Source organism: Boleophthalmus pectinirostris, unplaced genomic scaffold (genome assembly GCF_026225935.1).
Source record: "Boleophthalmus pectinirostris isolate CB_2022bp ecotype Guang Dong unplaced genomic scaffold, ASM2622593v1 HiC_scaffold_5, whole genome shotgun sequence".
NCBI classification, from domain to species: Eukaryota; Metazoa; Chordata; class Actinopteri; order Gobiiformes; family Gobiidae; genus Boleophthalmus; species Boleophthalmus pectinirostris.
The window spans coordinates 25,154,608-25,169,111 of NW_026571404.1; the positions used below are offsets into that span (position 1 = coordinate 25,154,608).

Below are 14,504 nucleotides of genomic sequence, written 5' to 3' on the forward strand. Positions count from 1 at the left end.
TTACTTTGAAAGCAGAGCTTCCGCCGTTTGACAGCGGAAAACCCCTGGACAGAGGGAGGAGCCAAACGAGAACTGAGGGGAATTCCAAAGCCACGCAGTTTGGAAGCGCGCGGATTGCTCCAATTAATGTGGCAAAATTTTCAATTAATCAACTACAAAATCTTAAACCATAATTTTTTATTTTTGTAACAGAAAGAAAAACTCCATAGACAGCATTAAAGTTCACTAAAAGGTCTAATGGTAGTCCTGAAAAAGAAAATATAAAGTAACTCTCTTGTTGCATAGAAGTACAATGTCACAAACAAACTGACTGCATCAAAACTGAACAAAAACAAAAGGAATGGGCCTTTCTTAGAAGTTGTAAACACTGACCCTGTTGGCCATCTGACATGTTACATTGAGGTGTATGGATAAAGGGTTACTTGCAGTTATATTTACATAGATGGTCAAAAGCAGTACTTGTAAGGTAAAGCTATATTGGCCCTGTCATTCCACTCTAAGGCACGTTGCATTCAGTTCTTAGTTATTTTGTAATGTAACAATCAGCATAGGCATATCTAATTTGAAATAGCATTTAGCTAATAAAGTGTGCAGAAAACCGTTATAGTAATCAGTGCACTCTAGCTCTACTCCATTGAGGCATCCCTTTGTAGATCCTCTATTTTCCCTATTAACAATAATAAAATGTAAATATGTAATGATACATGACAGTATAAGGCAAGTTTGACATCAGATATCGTCACACCCCTCTACAGAAAGCAGGCAGGATGGGCTTAAGACATGTGCAGTTAAAATATTAAAGCTAAGAGTCATAGGCTTCTATGTGCCATTGTTCCTGTAACAAATAAGTAAGTTGCTCCTTGTCAAAACAAAATTTTGAAATATTGCCATGAGCCCAGCAGACATGGTTTGACGTTTATGTGAATGTCAGGCCAGCCTCATTGTAAACCTTGAACACTTTCTCTATGGCGTTGACGTAGGCGGCTGTCCTCAGGTCCAAGCCCAGGTTGTGCTTGTTGGCCGTACGCATGATTTGCTGCAGGAGACAAACAGGTCACATATTGTATAATCTTTGAATGCATACTGTAGATCTGTGTGGTAATGCTGATGAAGTAATAAACCGGTACGTTTTCAAAAAGAAAGAAATTAAAAATGATTTGTGAAATTCAGCTTCCTTTCATATTGTGCCATTCTGAGGATGACTGTCAAAAATTATATTTTGTTTTAAATTGTTAATTGCTCTGACAACAGTCCTTCATTCTGAAATCCACAGATATCACAAAATAACATACAAATGTACTACTACTACTACTACTACTACTACTACTACTACTACTACTACTACTACTACTTTCTACTACTACAAGAATAAAAATATTATTATTATTGTTATTATTATTATTGTTATTATTATTATTGTTATTGTTATTATTATTATTATTATTACAGTATCATGAAAATAATTATTCTATGTGTATTTATGAGTTGCCACATAATAAACAGTAAAAGAGAAATCACAGGGGCAGTTTCCTTTGTTTCATTGACAATATCGAGTAAAGTGCTGTATCCATAAACTAAATACTTACTATTATTATTACTATTATTATTATTATTATTATTATTACTACTACTACTACTACAGTTATTATTTCACTTTTTTCTTTTGCTTCATATATTTTATGTCTTCCATATGTATAAATTGTACAAAGGAGTAAAGAAGGTAAAAAAAGCAAAACACAATGAATGAGAAAGTGTCCATAGTTTTTGACTGGTAGTGTGTATATAAAAAACATACCCGAGCAGAGCGCTCCATGGTGTAAGCCAGTCCTGAATGAACAATGTCCTTCTCAGATGCTCCCTGAAACACAAAGGAGATCACTCACTACATCTGAGCATTCAACAGATCTCCAGCAGTACTATTTCTGTCTGAAATGTTTCTTCCCTGTTACCGGCAATAAACAATAGGAATGCATTGGTAAGAAAAGAATATGGCTAATGTCCCATGAACTCACAGCAATCCGAGCCTGGAATTCTGATGTGGGGACCACAGGGATAGATCCTCCATGTTTTCCAAACTTACGTTCCAAACTCTCCTGTACAGACACTGCACACAGACGAATGAGGTCAGCAGTTGCTGCATACTGTACATGTAAAGTTAGCGTGACACACAGACTCACTCAGCAGGTGGTAGTTGGAGTCCCTTTCATATTTAAAAGTGAGACGACCATAACTAACATGATTGAGGTTCTTCAGCCACTCAAAGTACGAGACAGTGACACCACCGGCATTCAGGTACATGTCCTATGAGAGAGAGGAACACAGAGGACTCAATTCAGACAAGGTTTCTAAAGAAATATATATAATAAACATATGAAAGGAATGTCAGAGCAATTACATTTGTTTCAAAAATCTACTATTTATGAAGATTTTGTTTTTCTTTAATAAATGTATGTTTGCTCTATGTATATATTGTTCCAGATAAACTGAGACATAAGGATGGAAAAAGGACGAGAACATATTGAAATGAATGCATTCTGTAATGCTCTTTTGAGCTATAATAATACATTATTATTCTTATGTTACTTTAAAACTTTGAAATTCACTTATAGTCTTAACTATAATTTTAACAATCTGTCTTTGTTGTCTGTTTTATCATTTGTATTTACTTAGCAGTACAATGCTGTACCAAGGACAAATTCCTGACCACAATGAACCACATGTGACAGTAAAACAAAGCAGTCCTGAGACTTACAGGGATGACAAGAACGTTCCTCTCCAGAAATATGCGGTCTGCCTCAGGAGTGGTGGGTCCATTGGCTCCTTCTGCAATGATCTGAAAGTGAAAAGAGCACTAGGTTTGTGTCCTGTATTAAAGCACCCTTACATTATGAGAGTCCAGACCTTGGCCTTGATCTTATGTGCGTTGCTCTTGGTCAACTGCTTCTCTCCTGCTGCTGGAATCAGAATATCACAGTCTGCCTCCAGGATGCTCCCTTCATATGGAGTGGAGTTGGGAAAACCCACTATTGTACCATTAGTCTGGGGGAAAATAAACAGTCTCATCAATGATCTGGTAAATTGGAAAGATCACAATTTTAAAATGTGAAGTTAGAGGGCGCAGCTGATTTTTTATATTTTTAATGCACCTCCAACTACTTCATGTTAACTCTAATAGAGTCATCATTAATTTTGAATTGTTACATTTTTATACTAGTATGAAACAAGGACCAATATGCAGTACTGACTAATTTGTAGTCCTCCAGCTCTTTAGGGTCAATGCCTTTGGCATTCCAAATACTCCCGTCGATTTCTCCCACTCCCACACACTTGGCCCCAAAGCGGTGAAGATACCTCATGGAGTGGAGACCCACATTACCAAAGCCCTAAACACAACACAAACATGTTTTGTTCACTGTTTGGAGAATGGCAATAGAGAATAAAATTGCGTTACAGCATACTGTATAGTGGTACTGTATAAATCTCACTGTGCAGTTCTTCAGTCACAGCTAAGGCAGTTACCTGGATGACAAAGGTCTTGTCCTGGAAGCCCGGGCTCATGCCCAGCTGGCTCATGTAGGACGCTTCATTGATGAAGTTCTCAATGCCGTGGAAAACTCCTCGGCCGGTGGCAGAGATGCGCCCGTGGATTCCCCCCTGACTGATGGGCTTCCCCGTGACACAGGCATGAGCGTTGATATCCTTCAAGACAACATAATAAATATTTTTTTTATTCGTCTGTATATCACATTATACTGTAAAAGATGCTTAGTCTTGGGCCTACTCTGATGTGTTCTGAAGTCTTGGTAAAACATTTACATAAAAGGTTGACATTCTTTGATTCAAACAACAGCATTTATAGCTCTAACAGCATCAGCTTTACGTTAGAATGGCATGACTTGCATGACGTAGATGCTCACTGAAAACTGTATCAGTATCTGCAACAAAAAGTGACATGTAAACATCTAAATCTGATTTGAGTTCTCTGATTACTTTGACACATACAATGTGTAATTAACAGGTTTCACCCCCTTCTGGTCTTTAACATGGATGACCTGTTCAATAGTGTTTGCAGTTGTTTTGAAAACTAACTTACACAGACTTACAGTTTAATAGGGACTTACAGAGTGGGCCATGGTAGTGGCAAAGGTGTCAGCGATCCAGGACATTTCCCGCTCTCCGGTGCTCATGTCAGGGGCTGGGACATCAATCCCAGGTCCTGAACACAACAAACTCCACTTTTCAGGGCAAGGGGGATGAAGCAAATAGTACTGTTCACATTATGGGGGTTTCTTACCAATAAACCCCTTTTTTGCCAGCTCAATGGTAAGTCTCCTTGTAATTTTTTCCAGTTCAACATCCTAGAAAGAGATCAACCATGACAGGTCAAGTTTACTGAAACAAACATCACCAAGCCCAAAGGTGAACAGACTCAACCTAACTCAGTTTGGACTGAGCCTAAACCCACACAGGTCAGGGCAGAAATATTTGTGCTTGTAAATGGCCCAAACCTGTTCAAACTAAACAGAGACAAAGTAAATGTTTACTCATGAATTTCAAATTTCACAAAAAAATGCAAAGAATATTACTGGTACTGCTCATTTTTTGTTTTCATGTCATTATTAATTTTTAGTGCATTTGCCTATTAGCACCTTCTCGTGTGGTTTTGTCTTAACCAAATAAATGAAAATTCATTACAACATGAATATATAATGCAATGCTAATTGTTAAACTTAAAAGCAGTGTTTCATTCTCATTTATGAACTGAATATTCCCAGCTGAACATTTCTGTGTACTTCACTCCAGGAGACAACAATCTGAGAGATAGAGTACTGGATTACAAACCTAAAGGGAATAAAATGATTCTTACAGAATAATTCTTTGGGTTAATCTTGACACCAGCTTTGGCACCACCAAAAGGCACATCTGAAACAGATTTAGGAGAATATTGCGTAAGTATTTGTGTGTGTTTGGTTGTGTTTGTGTGCATCTAAGTGTGTGCTTGTGCACTTGTGTGTGGCCAACGTACCAACCACTGCACATTTGTAAGTCATTAAAGAAGCCAGAGCTTTCACCTCATCCACAGAGACGTCTGTGCTGTAGCGTATACCTGCAGAATACACACAAAACTATTACCATTAACACAATAAGAGCTGCCATCCATTATAAATATATTTCTATTTTATACATATTTTATATTTAAATATTTATAAATTATATTGAATCTATGGGACAGCAGCAGTTGCTAAAGGCATTAAAACATCTTAAAAAAACAAACAAGAAAACTTTCTTAATTAAACAAGTCCTAATACAATGGTCTGGGCAAAAAATGCACACTTTTATTAGGGGCCCCTGCATGTGTTGTCATCACATGTTTGGTGAACTCATCCTGTTGTTGACTGATGATGTCCAAACTTAAACCACTCTAGTGAAGATAAATCTGATGTCTCATATGCAAAAGTGCGACTAGCGTCACTTTAAAGCACTATATCGGACCAGTAGGCCGTGCCTGTTCTGACATAACCCTGGAGAAACCAGTCTGTGTTTTTGCCCCTGAAGAGTGATCCAGTCTGTTTACAGACATACCACAGGTATACCACACCCTTAGTAGAAATCGTGTGTTAAACTGTTCACATTAAGAGCGTCTAATCAGGAAGTAGGTGTTTTCAAAACATACATGCGCATTTGTATGTCTCAGCCAATCAAAATGTTTTTTTTCTGACACACCCCCTCCCTTTATTCTAATTTAGAAAAACAAATAAACAAAATTCATCCTATTTTTGTGACACACTGACACACTTTGTGATACTGATATCAGTGTCAGCACCTACTTTGAGGCCAAGTATCTATTCTACAGAAATATATAATGACATTCTGCTGACTGAGAATATGGCTAAAATGGACTGATCGATGTGCAAAGATCATGGTGGTTAGGATTCCCATAGCCCTGCACAAGGGATAAGGTTTATATCCCCAAGGCTATATTCAAAGGGGAGAGCAGGCAGACATCATCCCGGGCACAGACAGGTAGAACAGGGGCAGTCTGTCCGCATTCCTGTCCGGGGAGGATCTTTAGGTCTTTAAACATGGATACACTTTTCTTATATTACTGATCAGGCTGATTGTCAGCCTGATCATTTGTGGCTAGTGATATTATTACAGTTTACATATATATATATATATATATATATATATATATATATATATAATTTATATTTCCTGATTTCCTCTTCCTGCTGGTGCAGGGTTTTCATCAACTTTGCACTGTGCAGCGAAAGGGGCTCACCTCCTTTGCAGGGAGTCCGGTGCTGACTGTGTTGTGCTCGATAAGCCTCTATCACCTCCCACTCCCCGTTGTCTCTCTTTAATGGAAAGCTGAGGCTCAGGACGTGGTTGCACGGCTTGATAATCTTTAAAATCCCGCGGACCCTCTTCTTTTTCAGTTCCGGGCTCTCCCGTGTCTTCAGATCATCCAGGAGCTTGTCCTCTACTATAGCGGCGCCTCGGTCAAAGAAGCCCTCTACCATTTTGAAGAAGTTCGGGTCGTCGTCCGGGTCCACGGACTGACTGTAGCAGCGGTGCCGCAGCACAGACGCCGCCGCGGCGGGGAGAGTTTCGACCGTTGTGGAGGAGCATCCCGGGGTCAACAGTCCTCTAGTAACGAGCACACCAAAATACCGGTACATTTTTACTAAACCTTACCGAGTTTAGAGTGTTTAAAAAAAAGACCAGATTATGGAAACGAGTTAAAGAGAAGTGAGTGCGGTAGGGCTCGGTGCTCCTCCTCTACCGGGGCCCTTCCTGTTACTCTACACCATAGACCGTGGACCGTATGGGTGCTGCCGTGACACCCAGGGCACGTGCGGGGCATGCACGTGCACCTCTGTTTGTTTTACTCGTCTCTGTAAAAACATGGGGTAAAACATTTAGCACAGAACAGCGCGGGAGTTTAGTAGCATCGGCAGCTGGCTAGCGACTAGCTTACAGTTAGCAACCGTTTTAACAAAGGTTAACCACAGAATCAACAACATAAAAGAAGTAGCTTGAGTTTATCACTTTAATCAATCCAACGTTATGTATGAAAACGCTTTTCATACAAAAAAGTAACACGAAGTGCTTCACTCTCAGTAACTTGACACGTAAAGGGGATGGATTTTTTTTTTAAATAAAAACTTTTTTTGATTTAGGTTGTGTTTATTGTACTTAAAAATGAAGAAACACGCGTCTTTACTGGGCTGAGTGGGCTGGCATCGCCACAAACCTGATTTTTATTTGGCCTGGAGGGGAGTCCTACTTGTTTTCTTGAAAATGTTCCTTTGGCTATAATCTTCTAGAGTATGGCATAAACTTAATATGTTCCCATGCAGAATGTTTCGATGTAGTCTTAATTTTCTGTTTCCATGGTATCAAGCAGGTGATGTAGCATTGGACTAATGAGAGCGTTTTCAGTCACTTCTCACTGGAAGGAGGTTATGGAGAGGAGCAGGTGCAATAGTAACTGATAACTGACACTAACCACCACCTCCTCTGCTGTGGGCAGGATTCACTGCAAACCAGAGTTCAGATGTGTGTCAGGCAGTGTTGATTGGTCAGTGAAACCTCTGTGGCATGGAGGACCACTACTATTTGTCATTTTTGGTCACTATGGACAACTCTGTGGAACTCATGCCCTACTGAAATTCAAAAACTAAACATACCTGTTTTGCACCAGCATTTTGCTAAAGTACTTATTCACTGTGTTTTATACTGTTTATTTTGTTTTTTGTGGTGACCACATGAAATGTGCTTTATAAATGAAATGTGGTGTTGTTTAATGGAAATGTTATTGCTTTGCCTGAAATATTTCACTGCATGGCATTTAACATATCTATTTTGGATTAAGTCAGTGGAAGGTGTGGTGGAAATTTGAGTATTATGTGTGTTTTTCCGTTGTCCAAGATACACTGTAAGAAGTGTTAAAAGCCACCCTATTGTTTGTCTAATCTTTAAGTCTCACCTGAAGACTATAGGTACCTTTATTTTTCTATTTACATGTCTGCTGTTTTATTCCACATGTCTTTTGTTTAATTATCCTGACCTGTACTCAGATGTTAATATATAGGTATTACCTGTCTGAGCTATGAAGACCAAAAGGCCAGATTGACTGCAAGATTAAATGCAATCTGTTCTTGGGGAAGGGCTTAGACCTCAGACAGTATTTAAGTGTTGTTGTCCCATTGCTCTAGGCTCACTGCTAGCAGAAACACTGTCAGTAGAGGGACAGTGTGTTACCTGTGCAAATGTAATAAAGCAACATACTGTCTTCTTGTATGGTTTGTTATTATTTTACAGCTAATTTCCACAACAAATGTGATTTTATTGCCAAAAGATAACTTGAAAAACCTACAGTCTCTACCTTAACTTGACCTGCTTGTCTTCACGGAGACAGACAAGTTTAATACCATACTGTGGACTATTAATGGCAAAGAAAAAACAAGCTGGTAGCAGACCCTCCACTTGAAAAGCTACATAGTGCACCTTTAAAGATAGACATTTGACATTATTATAAATTTATATCTTGTGTCCTTACTATGAATTTCTTCTTCACAAAACAATTCTTTTCCTGTTTCTTCAGAGACTATGTGTGAGCGATTAAGGACTCATGTGTTCCTAGGAGCCCCCTCTTCTCTGTCAAGCCCTGGTCAAGACTCAAGTGACGGTAGCTCCTGTGGTTCTGCAGTCTGGACCCAAGTGGACCTCAGCTGGAAGGATGGGAGGCTAAAACCAAGTAATAATAATAGTGAATAATAATGCATTAATAGGGCATTTTATCTGGGGTCATCACTGAGCAATTAACATTCATAATCCAATAAAACAATCTGAAAAGTTAAGTAAAACCATAGACAATAAATGGACATAAGTAACGCACTAACTTACTGACCCTGGCTCCCATTGACTTACATTGGAATATTGTGGCCCCTCTATCTGTAACTGCTGCTGTGAGTCTTAAATTTTTTTCTTGTTCATAACATAGAGCCTGGCTCCAAATTTGCTCCTATAACCGTTAGCATCACAAGCTTCATTTGAGTGGAGCCAAACATTATGGGTGAATTCACACTCCCTTAGTCCACATTTTTATACAGTCTGTGGGTAAAACTAGCCAGGGGAGCTGGCACACAACTAGAGTAATATACATTGTAGGTGGAGACAATGGTTGACCTTGTGTCTTTCAGAAGAAAACTAGACTGAAAAATGCAGATTATTGTCATTAAGAAGTGTGTGGATTTGGCCAGCAACTACATTTTCAAGATTTTAGCAATAAACAGTAGGTTTGTGATTTGGTAGTAATTGTCAAAGTTGTAAGGATCAGGACCACACTTCTTGGGAACCAGGGTAGCAGTTTTGACAAGGACAGGGCTTTACCAACCTTGTTCATTCACTCATACTCTCTTGGTCTGTCCCTCCAACCGCCAATCACTCACATACACACTACATGCATATAAAGGCAAGGTGAGTGAAGTATCTTTCCCAAGGACACACTGACAGTATACACTAGGTAAGAGCCACTGCTGCCCCACTACAGAGCCTGGTATTCCCAGCAATTTCCATTCCAAGTATTAACCAGGTCCACACTTGCTAACCTTCTGAGATTCGATTTTCAAGGTGATGTGGCTAAATAAGAAAAGTTTTATGTCAACATGGAGAGACTCTGCTTTACTGAATGAGATATCTTTGTCACTCAGACCCTGGCAGAAGACATTGTATTTGGAGTGAGGTGATGAAAGCTGGGAGCAAGTAAAGGTAGATGGAAGTAAAGTTAGGTCTCCAGGCTGAATTTACACTAGCTCCATTTGTTCCACAATAGGGAAAATCACAGATAAATAGATTTAAAACAAAATTCAAGCATTCAAGCATTACCGTACATGCAATATTGTCACTTTCTTATTGTAGTTTATATGTTGCCATATACTATTTTAGTTTATCTTCTGCAGTTACTTATTTCTTGTTGTTTGTTTTTAGTGTAATACATAATACAATAATAATTTGCTCTTTACAGAAGACCAACTGACTGCTGTAAGCAAAAAAATACATTTCCACCATCCATTATCTGTTGTTGATGGGGTTCAAACTGCAAATACTTCAACTGAAAATGAGTGTTCTGCCTCTGTCTTGGAGTATCTGGAAAGCTGTTTCCCTCTGATGGACCAGGAGCCTCTTAAAGCCCCCACTCCACTGTCCCATCACTCACAATACCTCAGCACATGGACTCTGAGTCAGGCTCTCATCTTGAAAGGAGGCCCTCTAGTACCCACTACCAGAACTGCACAGACATCCTTCAGAACCTCACCTCAAGGTTCTGCCACATCCTACAGCACCACCCCAGAGCTGTTCAGTCCTAACCATAACACTAGCCTGGACACAAGCCCCCCTGCACCCCACCTGACAGCACCAAGGGCAATCACTACCACACATTCTGCGGACCTCTTCTCTTCACTCAGTCCCACCACCAGAGGTGAGGAGGGCGGGGTGCTGCTCCAAGCCACTGCCGAGGGGCTTCTCTGCTCACAGGAACAAGAGTCAGATGAGAGTACCTCCAAAAGAACAAAACTTTCTGAAGAGTTCATTGACAAAACTTCTGTAGATAATGTTGTCTCTGTAGAAGCTAGCCCAACCACACCATTAGCTTGCTGTGTCAAAGCTGGAACTCACTACTCTATTTTGGTGGCAGTGGTTCATCCTTGTCATTTAAAAGAGATTAGGGTAGGTGCCAATTTTTTGCACTATTTTATAACTTTTATGCACACGAGACCCAGATTTTGTAAACATAAGCACGCTTCGTATTGAGCTATTGACAATTTTGTGGTCAACTTTTATTTGTGCTTAATATTAAAAAAAAAAATATATATATATATATATATATATATAATTTATTTTTATTTATTTATTTTTGATAAATGACAGCTAAAATCAGGAAAATGTATACCTCTGGCCTCCATTGTTGTGACGGACCAATCAGGAATGGAAATGAAGGTGGCACTGTGGAGACGAGCAGCATTCTGGGTGCTCACTGTCAACCCTGGTGATGTTCTCCTAATAACAGGTATTAAAGACATTAAAGGGCCCACATTACACTATTTTCTGATCTATGCTATAATGGTGCTTCCTCGTCAAAAACATACCTAGAGGTCTTTTACTCACACATGTTTAACATATAAACCCTGCATATTTAGGCTGTGTTCTTCTCTCAAACAGAAAACACTCCACCTTGTGATGTCATGTGGTAATAAAGGAAGTACTGAACTAAAAGTAAAAGGGGGCTGTTAACTTGAAAACTGCCACCATATGACATCACAAGGTGGAACAAAGCATTTTGAACTTTGGAGATGTAGACAGGATTACTCACCAAATGTGAATAAAATGTGTGAATAAAAGAAAGCACAACTACAGGTATGTTTTTGATGAGGCAACAGCATGCTTACATGGCTTACAGCTCACAAGAATAAATTTTGTGTAATATAGGACACTGTTTATGACATGCCTCTACCAGAATTGCAGATAAATGAGGATAACTGGAGAGGGGAAAGAGTTCTATGTTCAACATATAACAGTAAACTCCTGAACCTGGGCAGAGTCCCACCCCCAGGAACACTAACAGGTCAGTGACTGCCAATTGTGTACTTGTGTATTTGCTTGCTCTTTCATGGTTTCTTCTGTTTGTCTCTTGTGTACTAAAAGATTCTCTTGTCATTGCAGTCTCTCAGCAAGTCAGAGCTCGATGTTTGACACCTCTGTATGATTTCCTCACCAAACATCGCCCCCTGCTGGTATCACTGCCTGTCCCTCCAGCACAGGCACTCACCCGCCTCCCTTACGCCACCATCAGGTCACTGAGGCTTAATACACTGGTCCACATGCTGCTAAGAGTGACTCATACTCACCTGAGCAAAGGTGAGCTGCTTCTGCACATAATAAGTTAAACAAGATTATACCATAATTATTTAATATGCAATTTTATAATGATTCTATATCATAAGATTATCATATGTGTTTTCAGAGTGGCAGAGTGAGGCAGACTCTCGCTGTAGATCTGCTCTTCAGCGCAGGGCCATTGTCACGGTGGAGCAGCCTGGAGGCCAGCAGGGGGCGCTTATTTTATGGGGTGCGGCTGTAGAATGGCTGCCACGCTTCACCAGAGACACAGGTAAACAAACTGGGGCTGTCCTTATACAACTTGTTTATAGACCATTTAAATTCAGTTTGTTATTGCACTACATTGGATGATATCAAAAGTGCACTGTGTAACTTTTCTGGTGGAGGGTCCGTCAAATGTTTTTCTTCATGGAGATGTTATTGCTTTATCTGGAATGTTTTAGTGTGGCATTAAACCTTTCTGTATTCATGGAAACCACACCAGATCTGTGGAGAGACAACCTCGCTCACACTAAGAATGCCTATTTTTCTTGGTATTTTTGAGCTATAAAACCACCTGGATAAATGTAAGGTAGATCTGTATGTCATATTGTGGAACATTCTAAGCAGAGCAATGGCAGATCCATAGAAACAAGAAAGTGATGAACTTCCAACCAAAAAGTTACACAATGCACCTTTAATATCCTATTCAAGCATTTTTTTTAATGAACACAGAATACAACAGATTTTGGTCTGTGTTCATTAGCAACCGTATGGGACTTCCATAATCTCCTGGTGAGGGAGGGTGTGACCTTTGACATTCCTGAAGTTCACTCTACCTCATGGAGCTCAGTGCACGCCCTCGACCGAACTGACCCCCGAATGAGCAGCTTTTTACAGCCTCTCAGAGCAGCAGCCAGCAGCAGTGTGGAGCTGGATCTGAGGACCCTGCTGTCTCAGAAATACAGTGGTGAGACAAATAGTTCTGTAACTAATGTCATGTTGACTGGTCCATCTACTGAGCCTGGTAGTTCATGAGGGAAGGATTCATGTGTTGAAGTCTTATGGGTGGAAGGATGGCCATAATCTTCTGTTCTGTTTCTTTGCACCTCAGGTGAAGTGGAGCTGAGAGTTAATGTAGAAGCCTTCCATTTCCATGCTGCTCCTCTGTCTCCAAAACCTGTGCTGGTCCTGGACAGGTCCTCCTCCTCTGCAGATGTGCTGAAGCTGCTTAGTGCTGACGTCACATTCACAGGCTGTGGGCGCTGTGGGGCGGAGCTTGACACAGACTCCAATGACATCTACCGCCCCTGCTACCCATGCCTTCCTCACACCAGTGTACGCTGTTACTACAGGTGTGCATCTATATTTAAATTACAATTTATAATTGTATATAGTATGTAAACTCAAGCTTCCTGTCCCTCAGGCCTGCAGTGCTCACCCTCACTGATGGAGACCATCAGATGTGTGTTCAGGTGCCTCCAATTCTCCTGCAGAAAATCCTCATGGCCCCCCCAGATAAACTTTGCAGGAGCTCAGGTCAGAGCCACATATGTGTAACACTAACCTGTTTTACATCTGTGTTATTTGTTTATTTGGTGGGGACAGTGTATATTAATGAACATACCGGTCATGTGAACATGACACCAGCGGTACCAGGGGCTAATTTGTTCCACATTCATGCTCACACACACTCTGAATCATACACCAGTTTAGATGAACACTGGATGCAAGGTGGGTGAAATGTCTTGCACAAGGACACAACAACAGGATGCATGACCACGGCCACCTGATATTTTCATTGGTGTCCCAGCCAAGCCCAACCCTGCTTAGCCTCTAAGATCAAATGAGATCAGGCATTCTCAAGGTGGTATGGTGGAGTAAAAATGTATAATCGTCTTGTTTGTGAATAAAAGTCTAAGGTAGGAAATCCTTCATTGCTGCACCACCACCTTCACTCATCCAAGTTACATTTGTAATTTATCTTACTGGCTAAATTGCTTTTATACATTGAATATGATGAATCTCTGTATGCCGCCAAATTAATGTGGGGGGAATATGACTCTGAAATGTCATAAATTAAGATATGATAAACGGGTTGTGTGTGTTTTGCAGCTCCGGGGTCTGTGGTGAAGAACATGGACCTGGCAGCACAGCGCCTTCACAACCTGCTCTCTCTCCCAAAGAAAGACTTGACTGTGACTGTCCAGACTCACTTTCTGTGTGATGAAAATAGTGTGCCCCTTTATCAGGAGTTCAATTTGCTGGACCTTCAGTTCCCGATGTGATGTGGCATTTTTAAGCATTTTCAAGTATTCATATTTTATAAACCATAACTTCAGATGAGTTAACGTAAGAACAGCGGAGCTTTACATTCAGAACTCTTTCTATTTGATACAGCTGTGAAAAAACAGTTTTTTATAATTTAGCATTATAAATTAGTATAACACAATATGTTATAATTTATTGTATTTATTTATATTTTTTATTATCAATTATTTGTTTTCAATAAAATGAAATCAATAAGATCACTGAATTATGATATAGATTAAAGAAACTAATATAGAGCCACTTATTTATCTTTAAAAATGTTTTAATTGCTGATTTATAAAAAGCAA

General features: G+C 39.9%; 2 protein-coding genes across 2 annotated transcripts; one reads left to right on the top strand and one right to left on the bottom strand.

The window, feature by feature from the left end:
• Nucleotides 1-162: 162 nt before the first annotated feature.
• LOC110157257 (glutamate dehydrogenase, mitochondrial) lies at nucleotides 163-6,827 on the bottom strand. The gene is made up of 13 exons (XM_020921540.2): nucleotides 6,284-6,827; nucleotides 5,027-5,107; nucleotides 4,868-4,923; nucleotides 4,295-4,358; nucleotides 4,122-4,216; nucleotides 3,520-3,699; nucleotides 3,246-3,383; nucleotides 2,902-3,039; nucleotides 2,753-2,833; nucleotides 2,178-2,301; nucleotides 2,013-2,104; nucleotides 1,796-1,858; nucleotides 163-1,036 (listed from the first exon to the last, which is right to left on the bottom strand). Exons 1-13 carry the CDS (start codon nucleotides 6,681-6,683, stop codon nucleotides 917-919), a joined length of 1,632 nt encoding a protein of 543 aa, XP_020777199.1. The 5' UTR covers nucleotides 6,684-6,827; the 3' UTR covers nucleotides 163-916.
• On the top strand, nucleotides 6,537-14,419 carry shld2 (shieldin complex subunit 2). Its single transcript, XM_055162563.1, has 11 exons — nucleotides 6,537-6,677; nucleotides 8,612-8,764; nucleotides 10,034-10,737; nucleotides 10,939-11,077; nucleotides 11,525-11,632; nucleotides 11,731-11,925; nucleotides 12,032-12,178; nucleotides 12,653-12,856; nucleotides 13,001-13,241; nucleotides 13,313-13,425; nucleotides 14,002-14,419. The coding sequence occupies exons 2-11, from the start codon at nucleotides 8,617-8,619 to the stop codon at nucleotides 14,172-14,174; spliced, it is 2,172 nt and encodes a 723-aa protein (XP_055018538.1). The 5' UTR covers nucleotides 6,537-6,677; nucleotides 8,612-8,616; the 3' UTR covers nucleotides 14,175-14,419.
• The last annotated feature ends 85 nt before the right edge of the window (nucleotides 14,420-14,504 follow it).

Coding starts and splice junctions, on each gene's coding strand:
- shld2 (XM_055162563.1), top strand. CDS start 8,617: ATGTGTGAGCGATTAAGGACTCATGTGTTCCTAGGAGCCCCCTCTTCT. Junction 11,926..12,031: donor TCATACTCACCTGAGCAAAG/GTGAGCTGCTTC, acceptor ATGTGTTTTCAG/AGTGGCAGAGTGAGGCAGAC. Junction 12,179..12,652: donor ACGCTTCACCAGAGACACAG/GTAAACAAACTG, acceptor TGTGTTCATTAG/CAACCGTATGGGACTTCCAT.
- LOC110157257 (XM_020921540.2), bottom strand. CDS start 6,683: ATGTACCGGTATTTTGGTGTGCTCGTTACTAGAGGACTGTTGACCCCG. Junction 4,924..5,026: donor TTACAAATGTGCAGTGGTTG/GTACGTTGGCCA, acceptor AATCTGTTTCAG/ATGTGCCTTTTGGTGGTGCC. Junction 2,105..2,177: donor CTCCAACTACCACCTGCTGA/GTGAGTCTGTGT, acceptor GTCTGTGTGCAG/TGTCTGTACAGGAGAGTTTG.